The sequence below is a fragment of the Muntiacus reevesi genome, chromosome 1 (assembly GCF_963930625.1).
Source record: "Muntiacus reevesi chromosome 1, mMunRee1.1, whole genome shotgun sequence".
Taxonomy (NCBI): Eukaryota; Metazoa; Chordata; class Mammalia; order Artiodactyla; family Cervidae; genus Muntiacus; species Muntiacus reevesi.
Window position 1 is genome coordinate 205,599,998 of NC_089249.1, and position 11,320 is coordinate 205,611,317.

The window sequence follows — 11,320 nt, forward strand, 5'->3', positions numbered from 1 at the left end:
AAAAAGAAAACAAACATAGCGTTAATAATATGCACAATCCAGGCACTGGTGGTCATAGACATAGAAAATGACCTGGAAATTTTTTAGGAATATAGAAGGTCAAAGAACAATTAGAAAATAGGAAACTGGGAACAAACAATAGTAATTTCTAGTTTGCCTCTGCAATTTATTGTGCATCAGGCAGAGCTCTGCAGTGATCCGTAATCACCTCCTTGCACACCTGAGTCATTTCAATGAGCCGTGTCAAGGGCCACATACAGTGTTAAGTTAGGTTTGATAAAACATGTTCAGAATTCCCAAGGAACAGAAGCTGCGGAGGTGCAGGGGGGTCTTAGCCAATGAGGGAAGCTTGTCTGTGCACCTGTCACAAATTTATTGAGAACTTACTATGTTCCATGGAGAAGGAAATGGCAAACCACTCCAGTACTCTTGCCTGAAAAATCCCATGGACGGAGGAGCCTGGTAGGCTACAGTCCATGGGGTTGCAAAGAGTCGGACATGACTGAGCGACCTCACTTTCACTGTGTTCCAGCAAGTGGGGGCACAGAGAAAAACAGCCCAGCTTCCCAAATCTGCTTCCTGGGAAAATCTAAGCTACCAGGGGAGTCAGGTTACTGCTAGGTCAGCACTAGTGTTTAAGAATCTGGATTTCCAAATGCCTTGTCACTTCAGTTTTTAAATATTTCACTGGCAGGACATCTGAACAAGAGTGGTGAGCCCCTGATCACCTCTCAGCATCCCCCGGGGCAGTCATTCTCCCTTGCTGAGCCTCTGTAAAGTGGGGATAACCGTATCTCGTTTCTGCTCTCCACTTCACAGAAATATTGCCAGTATTTAGATAAGAAAACATTAATTACTAAGAGCTCTTTGAATTTCTTTGAAGCTGCTGAGATGTCTGAGGTAGCATGACAACACGTAGTGAGGTTGATACTGTTTGCACTTGATCGTTTTGGTATTTTTATTAAATTTTTATAACACTGTGTTTATGTTCACAGACGAGCCAAATCCCCATTATCTATGTTTTAATCTTTGTTCAGGTCCACTTTTGAACTGGGGTGACTTCTTTCAGCACCTCAGCCATTTTTAAAGCAGAATGTCAGGGACTTCCTTGGTGGTCTAGTGCCTAAGACTCCACTCCCAATGCAAGGGGCCAGGGTTTGATCCCTGGTCAGGGAACTTGATCCCCCACGCCACAACCGAAGGTTGTGCATGCCACAACTAAGACCTGGCACAGCCAAATACGTTTAATTAATTAATTTAAAAAGTGAGTTGTCACTGGAAAGGGGAAATTTAGGCATTTGGGGTCCTTCACTATTTGCCTCAGGCAAACATTCAAGGAAAGTTTGCTGCTTCCTTGAACAGAAAATTGCCTTCTGTCCTTCTGACCATCCACCTCTTGAGGCTTCTGCTGGCCTGCACACAGCTCTTTCCTCCGTCCCCTCACCCTCTTTGCAGCTCCCCTGTCTTCTGGGTCTGCCCTGGAGTATAGCCTTCCCTCTCTCCAGTCTGCCCTGTCATGGTCCCTTCCCTCCCACCAATGGTTTCGTAGGAATCACTGTGCTGGCCCTTGGGGTAACTTCTCCGCAGCCCACAGCACCGCTGGCCCCTGAGAAGAGGCAGAAGACAGCCAGCCAGCATCTCTCCCACCTCACCTGACTCCTTCCCTGGACTCCTTGGCCTCTGTCATTGCTTGATGGGGTAGTGAGATGAGAAAGTACTTGGGCATGTTTCCATGACAATCTGAAGCAAAGCAACCTGGCCTTGTTACCAGTATGCACTGACACCAACACGTAAGCATGACTTTTCCTAGACGGATTACGGAAGACATCTCAGCAGACGTTCAGCAATCGCCCAAGCGGGAGGACAGCCTTGTTCCTGTCCTGCGGGAAAGCTCATCTTTAGTCTTTCAACAAGCTGATGTTTTCCCCACCCTTTGGGGGTTGGTTCAGTCAAGATGGTAGCACAATTAAGATGTCAGAAAGTGAAAGCAAAGTCGTGTCTGACTCTTTGGGACCCCATGAACTGTAGCCCACCAGGCTCCTCCGTCCATGGGATTTTCCAGGCAAGAGTACGGGAGCGGGTTGCCATTTCCTTCTCCAGAGGATCTTCCTGACCCAGGGATCGAGCCCAGGTCTCCCACATTGTAGGCTTTACCATCCGAGCCACCAGGAAAGTCTAAAATGTCAGAGACAGTCTTAAGTAGGAGATCCAAGCTACTAAAATATAAGGGAAGGGGCATAATGGAGTTCATGGAGTAAAGGTAAGTCTCCTTCCCCAAGAGCACCCTCAGTGACTGACTAGGACTCACAAGACCCAGAAAAGCTCTTATACTCATGGTTACAATGAATGACAACACAGGGATACCAATTAAAATCAACAGAGGCAGAAGGTGCTGGGGCAAAGTCCAAGAGGAACTAGCCACGAGCTCCCAGATGTCCCTTCCCAGCAGTATCACACAGATGTCCCTAATTTTTATAGCAATGATTTATAACAACATGTGCAAGGCATTATCAGCCACGGATGCTCACCCGAACCTTGGTGTCCAGGGTGTTTATTAGGGTCAGTCACGTAAGATATGCAGGGCCCACGTGAAAGACCTCAGCTACTCAGACTCCAGCCCCTGGAGCAAAAATAGGTGTTCAGCATAAATGACACCGTTGGCATAAACCATCTGCTTACGCTGGCACCATGTGGCCCAAGGCCTCGGGCATACAAAAACACTCTTATCAGGCACAGTATTACAAGGACTCAGATCTCGTTTCTTAGGAGCCAATCTTAAAAAAAACAGGTCTTGGAAATGTGCAGGATTTGAGCAATATGGGCGCAACGTGGGCATGCTAAGTTAACCCTTTCCTGCACACATTCCCAGGGTCAAGACAGGAAACTACAGCACTTCCTGCACCTCAGCTACCTTTCAAAGATAACATTCTCTCTGCCTTCCCCACAGGGTCGCTGTGATTCATAATAGTAATCATTGAATTCTTTTCAAAACCAGCAGGACATCTACAGCAAGCATGCTTTTATTATTATTACTATTATCATCATCACTACTATTGACGGGACAGGGCTGGGAATGAGCCCTTACTCCTTCCATGTGATCTCAGAGCAGGTCAGAAGTGCCTTTTCCAGATGCTGAAGACAAACACAACCTCAGAGCAGCATGTCTGCACCCCTCCCTGGTGTTTAACCTTGTCCCTGCTTCTCTCTGTCTCCCTTCCCCGGCAGTGGCTCAGAAACCCAGGGCCCCAGCACGAGAAGCGGACTCTGTTCGGAGACATGGTGTGCTTCTTGTTCATCACCCCGCTGGCCACCATCTCGGGCTGGCTCTGCCTGCGGGGCGCCGTGGACCATCTGCACTTTAGCAGTCGGCTCGAGGCCGTCGGACTGATTGCACTCACTGTTGCACTCTTCACTATTTACCTCTTTTGGACACTAGTAAGTATGGCCCGGGGCCCGGGGATTGCGGCTGGCGGGAGCTGGCAGCACCCGGCTGGCATGGCTTTCCCACTTGTCTGGAGCTCATCTCACCTGCCTGGGAGCACACAAACCTTTAAGTGCTCGCAACAGTGATTTGGGGTGTGTGTGTGCGTGTCTATGTGTACATGTATGTGCACTGCTGGGAAGAGCAGATGAAGCAAAGAAAAAGCCCCAGCTTCTGAGAGTTCATCAGTCAAAGGCATACACCCTGGGCATTCCTCCCCTCTCGCCAAGCACTCCTCTGTGAGCAGAGGCCTGGCATCTTCTTTCTCTTGTTCATGCTCCTCACTTTTGCCAGGATTGTAGTATACGATGTACTTGATGAATGACGTGCTTGGCCACTGTTGCTGTTGCTGCCCGCACAGATCATGAATCCTCCTGCTGGTTATTTTCTCCTTTCGTCCTGACAAGGCCTAAAGTCTTTGTTGGACGAGGAGATGCACTTCGCCTGCTGATTATTCTGGGTTGGGACATTGATTCTGCTGCCCATAAAACCACTAATTCATCTAGCTGAGAAGCTGCCACTAAAGAAAAACCATTTCCCAATAAGTGTTCCTGCTGGATAGATAGAAGAAAAAGACTTTAACCCTCTCTGGGTTTTTTTATTGTTTTAATTAACCTCATGATTGCCTGGGTGCCAGCTGGCAGCGCCCACAAAGAGGGGGCAGCATTTACTCTCTCTTGACGCTTCCCTGTGAGACCTGCAGGGAAGAATGTCATCGTCCTCTAGAAGGTTTTCAGACACCGGGCCCCCCTGCTTCCCGGCATGTGCCTGCTCATCTCTAATCTGAGCACGCTCCGCTGTTATTCAATATGTCTCTCCTGTCTAGGCTGTCCCATTCCCATCTCTGCAGCACAGTGTCAGCGTGTGACGCTTACGCTGCTCACACCTGCTCCCTTCCCTCCATCCCAAGCCCTGTGCCACCAGCTGCCATCCCTACCACGCTGACCACAACCCCCCGCTCACTGCGCTTCCCTCTGGTCCCTCTTGTGCCTCCTCTCAGGTGAGAGGTCCAGATGCTAAGTGAGGGAATGCGTTTCAGTCTCAGTAAAAGGGGCGTGACTTGAGCCTGGGTAAATAGGGAGTGTTTCGGTGCTTGGAACTTTATGGGAGTCTTCTGGTTAAGGGAGGCATTATTTTCCCAGCCTAATAAAGCCCTCAACCAAAACTTTTATTGTCTCCTCTAAACATCTACGCTTCTAAACTGTGTCTTGATTCACTGTGAATCAAGCAATCAGGCTGACTCAGAGGCTGCAAGGACAGTGTTGTGGGAAGAGGATTAGAAATAAGAAACTAAATTGTCTGTCCACTACTGTCTAAGATGAGGGAGTAAGCAAAAAGAAGGAAAGGAAGAAAAGAGATTACCTAGAGAAAAATGGATGTTATCCTGTTTCATCTCTCATCTCAGGTGAAAGGAAGGTTTGGATGGGAAAGGTACCTGGAGTGGCTCTTTCAGGAGACTGATGACATCCTTCACTCCAGAAATGCTGCCAAGAGGCAGCGCTACGTGGTTAAGGGAAAAAAAAAAAAAAGCACATGCCTTCAGAATCCAAAGGCTCTGTGTTTAAACCCAAGATTTAGCATCCGAATAGCTGTGTAACTTCAAACAGGGTCCCTAACCTCTCTGATCATCCCTCTCCTTATGCACAGACTTGAGGAAACGACTGCTGACCCCTGGGTCAACTGTTGTGAGGATGAGGTGGAATAACTTTGGGAACATCCATCGGGGCACTCAGCAGAGGCATGGGCTCTCTTCCCCCAGCTGCTGGGCTCCCCCATCTCACACTGTCCCTGCCCCCTGCATAAAGCGAAGAGCAACTGGAGGGAAAGACAGGCGTTTCTCACCCTTGATGTGAAAAACCCGCAGTGGCCACAGCTCAGCCATAGGTTACTGAATCTAGACTAACTCCTTCCCAGATAAATGCTGTACTGAGTGGGCCTGGCAAGAGCCGTAATTCAGAAGCTGACAGCACTTGGAAACTGCCCTCCAGCAGAAACCCATTGTAAACAAGCTGTCAGACTTAAGGAGAATATGCTGTGAAAATGTCTTAGATAAACAAACACCGTGTCAGTCCCAGACTGGCTCTCCCCGGAGGAACCTTCCCGGAAGGGCCTCGCCAGTGCTGTCAGAGGGACCCTCGCCCGAAGGTGCATTTGGAGCTCGGCGCCTCCACGGGGGCCAGGCTTGACAGACTCAGGGAGCTCTGCCTTCTGGAATCCACTGCTCGGACACACAGGTGTCTGGCACCCAGGTGGCCAAGACCTCGGTCACCTCCACCCGGACAGCTGGAGGGAAGAGGTGCCCCAGAAACATCACTGTGCATGCCAAAATCATCTGAAGTCCGTGGACAGACACGAGTAGGTGAGAACTGAGTCCACGTGAAGAGTTCAGACAGTGTCCACATAGGTCTGCATTAGCCGGCTGTAGCAGTACCCACGTGCAGTGACCACCGCCCCCCAGGAGGTTCCGCCATCTACTGAGCCTCAGTGGCAACTGATTAAATCACCAGACGAAAGGAATGAATGAGCCAGCCCTTCTGGCTGACTCCCAGTGCCGTGGGTCAATCATTTAAACTCTCTTTACAGAGGGGAAGGCTTGAATAGAATGCTGTGCTGGCAAGGCTCACGGTGGGTTCAGACACACCCTGAGGGTGTCCGGCAAGACCCGGTGTGGCTGACTCAGCCCCTCACCGCCCTCTTGTCTTCCACAGGACCATCACAGATCAGAGGTCAGGCCCCATTCTGGGAAGACAACTTCCACAGCCCTGGCATCATCCGTATGCTTCAGTCACACCATGAACTCCAAAGAGAAAGGGCAGAATCAAAATGCCTAATGAGATTTCCCAAATCATGCCATGACTTTACAGCAAACGTTCAGCCTCAGGCGGTCACCTCCCTTGGGGAGCTATTGTTGTTTAGTCTCTAAGTCCAGTCTGACTCTTTTGTGACCTCATGGACGGTAGCCCACCAGGCCCTTCTGTCCAAAGGCTTTCCCAGGCAAGAATTCTGGAGCAGGTTGCCATTTCCTTCTCCAGGGGATCTTCTCGACCCAGGGATCAAACCCATGTCTCCTGCATTGGCAGGCTAATTCTTTACCGCTGAGTCACCAGGGGAGCCTCTCAGGGAGAAGTGATGCTAATACATGCCAGCCCTGTGTGCCGTGCACGTGATTGCAACTCTCTACAGACCTTGCCCGTGGCTGGAGGTTAATAAATAGCCTTTGGATGAAAAAAGTGAAGACACTTCAAGAAACCCATCCCATGAAGAGTAGTTTTTAGAACAGTGGCTCTGTGCTCTTCCTTCCTCCTCTGTCTTTAAAACCTCAGAAATTTAATATATATCTAAATGAATTTCCCAGTGTTACTACTGCAGTAGCTTCTTTTTACCTTTATGGTGTTTATTTTTTTCCCTCACTGCCTCTGTTTCTCTAAATCAAATCTGTCTTAGTCCTCTTCTGTTCCACTTGAGGGGAGGGAGTGTCTTGGCGCTCTTAGAGCCCAGAGCCAGAACTACGCAGGGCAACTGCAGACCCATCATCCCTGTGCTCTGCACCTACCTTCATGATCTCCGACGCAGCGTCATCGTCACATGATGCTTTCTTATTGATTGAATTCGCCTGCAGACCGTGGTGGTGAACAGCAATTAAGATAGATGAATGCATAGTAAGGTCTCATTTGTTTGTCTGAACAAGTGGGTCTTATTTTAGTACTTCCCAGCCAAGGAACTGGGAGACCTGCTAAGTCATGGACTCCCTGCGTTCCTTGAAAAAGTGCTTCTCAGGCTTGAATGTACATGTGAATCACCTGGGGATCTTGTTAAAATGCACGCTCCGATTCCCTGTGTCTGGGTGGAGCCCACAATTGTTATATTCTAACAAGCTCCCAGGTGGTGCATCCTTCATGGTCACACTGAGAGCAAGGCTTTAGAGCAAATAGCCCAACCTTTTTCTTTTTTCCCCCCACCTTCCTGTATCTAAGAAGGATTGTTGCAAAATTATCTTCTTTTCAGATTTAACCCGCCAGAACTAACAGGCCAAGAACACTAACATGTGGCAACGGCAATGTGCAGCGGGCTTTTTATGCATTATCTCTGATATCATTATTCACATTTTACAAACGAGGCATCCCACGGGCTGCTGCTTACTGCGCGCAGCTGCTGCTGCGCCTGCGCTTACTGAGCATGCGCAGTTCATGACCATCCCGACGGAGGGCCTCGATTTCAAGTCCAGATTCCCTGTAATATTTCTAGATTCCAGATTTCTTGTACTGGCCCAGCTGTTCACTAGTACTCGTCTGTTTCCTACCCCTTCCTTGCCCTTGGCCCTGATCAGCACGTTTTCCAGCCTGCCTCTTACATTCATGAGTAGCACCAGGCAGCGGCAGGACAGAACAGATACAAGAGAATCAAGCTTTAAAATAAGAGAAACAAAACAGAACAAAACCTCTGATCCACTCTGGCATGTTCAGAGCCTTTTGGAGAAAGGCACATCTCTGTGAGTTTAAAAGCTTATATTTTCATACTGAAATCTCTCTGGCATTCTGTCTGTGGTATCTGCTTTCTACCCTAAGAAATTTGAGTGAGTGGCCTTGGATTTCGTGATCCTTCCTTGAAGACAAACAAGCCCTTTCTGATCAAGAGCCTGCATTCTCTTCCAGAAACACTGAGCTCAAACCATGGGGTCAGTCCACTTTGGCCAACAGGGACCCTGTCAGCATGACTCGCCTACCCCAGGTGGTGAATACAGTCTGTACCTTGAATAATTTGTCATCCTGGGGTCATGGGCGCCTTCTTCCCAAGCGCTCACCTAGACATCTGGATATACTCAACCTAGAACCTATGCTTCCACTTTTTAAGGCAGTTTATACATCTTCAGAAGAATTGATTCTTTGAATTTCCTGGGCAAATTGATAAACACTTTTCTCCAGTCTTCTTCAAAGCAAAGCCATAGAAGCAAGCAAGCACCTCATTCGAGTATATTAGCTCAAGAAGCAAGCACTTTGGGGGCACATCTATGTCACAGTTGGTGATGCGTTTACTGCGCGTGCTGTGGTGTATTGTGCAAGAGAGGCCCAAGTCTAAAAGCAGTGTTGCAGTTAGGAGGTACAGGATATTTATTCACTCATCCATTCACTCGGTGAACTTAACTGAGCAGCTTCCTAAGTGCCAGACACTGTGACAGGTGCAGAGCATGCGAAGATGAATACAACAGAAGGCCCTGCCCTCAGCAAGATGCTTCTAGGGCAGGGAGAGGGAGAAACAAGGGCAGTGGTGTGCTTGGCACTGATGCCATGCTGAGGTGGGTGCAGGTGCTGGCTCGGGAAAAACTCATCGGGGAGGCTGGTGCCCATGCTGAAGCTTCTCCACTGGGAGCCATGGAGCTGGGGGCAGTGGGGTCACTCACAGGGGCTGCCAAGTACAGTGGTGCAGGTTGTCCATGTCCCAGCACGAAGGGTGCCCTTCTTGTCATACCGTGAATGGGGTCCTTTGAGTTGTGCAGTATCCAACCTACAGAAGGGTGTGTGAAGCCCTCGCATCCCTCTCGTTTAACAGAGAGAAACTCAATGACCAAAAGGGCACGCTGCCGAGCCCCACAGCTGCGTGAAGACTGCCCACAGCCCCCAACCAGCTTTCTTCTCCTTTGGGGTCCAAACCACTACTCTGAAAATAAGTCCAGACTCAGGAGGAACGTCATTTCCTATTAATACTATGATTTGACCCAGTGTGAAGTGGCATGAGGGGAGCCCTGCTCCTGTGTTCAGGGCACGAGTGCCCTTCGGTTGAACCTCAGACTCAGCCCACATCTACCTGTGAGAGCAGTTTTGCCCAGGCTCTTGCCTGGCTGTACTGATGTTTGGAACTGTTTTAAATGGCACATAGGTTGTTTGAATTGATAACCAGCTTCCGTTACCTGAAACCTTCTCTTGTCTTTCCTCTCCCCACCCCAGGTGTCGTTTAGGTACCACTGTCGATTGTACAATGAATGGCGTCGGACCAATCAGAGGGTGATTCTCCTCATTCCAAAGTCTGTCAACATCCCTTCCAACCAGCAGTCCTTGCTGGGCCTCCACTCTGTCAAGAGGAACTCAAAGGAGACAATTGTTTGATGTTTGTGTGTTTGGTTGGTTGGTTGATTTGTTGTTTGGGGTTTGGAAGTTTCTGCACTGGGGCCATGCACTGAGCCACTCCCAAACCCTTCCTCAAGCCTGTGGGTCGAAGAACATCCAGAGCCATGTAATCACATGGCCCTGACCAACGGACTCCGCCCGAAGAAAGCAAATGCTCTTTGACTTCAAATCATGGATGCTGCAATCATATGATATTTGCTAAGCTGCCAAACATGTTTATTTAGCAGATACTATATGGAATTTTCTGAACACCTCTTTCACATGTGAGGAAGGTTGTCCTGCTAAGGATGCAATTCACTTCTTCCTTTTTTTATTACTATTTCAAATATAAATATATATATATATATTAAACTTAGATGATAATCAAAATTGAAAAGCCAATGTTAAAACTGGTTTCCTGGTTTGAATGGGTTTTGTTTGGGTTCATTGGTTTGTTTCCCAGTTTTTACTGTAGATTATTTGGGGTAATTTGATAGCTTGAGTGGTCTTTTCCATCTCTTCCAAGTCCCTTACTCAAGGGGACAGCATAACTGCAGGACAAATCATATTTGAAGGATGTTTTGTACTAAAATCCATTTAATTATTCAGTTTTTAAAGAAAAAAAAAAGGCGTGACAACTCTCCCCACAGTGAACTGTTTATTTAAACTTCATTAAGGAGAAAAACAATTTATGGTGAGAAGCACGCTCCTTTCAACTTGTTTGGTACTGACAGCTGATAGAAGCTATTTTCTAATAATAAATACCCAGTGTGTGAAAGACAAACCCCACTGATGGCTATACTATTTTTTTTTTAATCATAAAACCTGTGAGGTTTCCCAAAGTCGATTTGAAAAAGGAAAGATAAAAAGAAGGGAAAGCAAAAAGGTTGGTGTTCTTACTCCCGTTTCACTTCGCGCAGGTCTTAATTCTGCATTCACAATGAATTGAAGGATCATTAGACATTTCTAGGAACTCTGGACCTGTTTTGCATATCAATTAGCACTCCCATTGCTCTGCTGAATTTCTAGCTTGACAGGTAGATATAGCAAAAAAAAAAAAAGCCTGTCCGAGCAGTCTAAGACCCCTTTGTCTGATTTTCGAAAAAGAGCCCCATGCAGTGCCTTCCCCCAACCATGAGCCAATTCTGTCACAGGCTGAAATAGGCTTCCTCTAAGGACTCCCTCTTTTATCCATCACAGTGTAAAAGGTCTAGACTCCCCCTGCATTTGGGTGTCCCCTGAAGCCAGGGAGCAGACGTGCGTCCGGGGAAAGGCACTTGCTCACAGCGGCACTCAGGCTCCCGTCTGCCCACTCACCCACATGCCCTGAAGAGAAGGTGGGGCCCAGCCTTGGGGGAAGGCTTAAAACATGGATTTCTAGAACATGCCCCACATTGTGACTATCAACTTCAGCGTCTGCCTTGTGCTCCAGGAAATGCAAAGGAGCAGGCAGCGAGGAGGGTAACAATTTTGTCTGCAGACTGATCAAGCCATGCAGGTGTCGCCTTTGTCCGCCAAGCCCTCTGTTCACAGGCCGCTCCCTGTGCTGCCTGGGGAGGGAAACAGCTGTACTGCTTTCCGCTGCAAACCTCAGACGTGCTTTATGGCTTGTGACAATAGATTTCCTCCCCACCACGCTTCACTTCGACACTTCAATTCCAGTAATATACGTCTCAGTCCTTCTGTTTACTCGGCCCTGCTCACCCCCTTGGGCTGTCACGAGCTGCACCGCCATCAG

At 48.3% G+C, this 11,320-nt stretch overlaps 1 protein-coding gene across 1 annotated transcript in view; it reads left to right on the top strand.

Annotated features, from left to right (window-relative positions):
* MARCHF3 (membrane associated ring-CH-type finger 3) overlaps nt 1-10,638 on the top strand; it is a 148,097-nt gene extending 137,459 nt beyond the window's left edge. The window contains exons 4-5 of the mRNA XM_065934368.1: nt 3,226-3,435; nt 9,424-10,638. Coding sequence (XP_065790440.1) covers nt 3,226-3,435; nt 9,424-9,582 — 369 coding nt within the window. The 3' untranslated portion in view covers nt 9,583-10,638. The remainder of the gene's footprint in view (nt 1-3,225; nt 3,436-9,423) is intronic.
* Nucleotides 10,639-11,320: the final 682 nt, after the last annotated feature.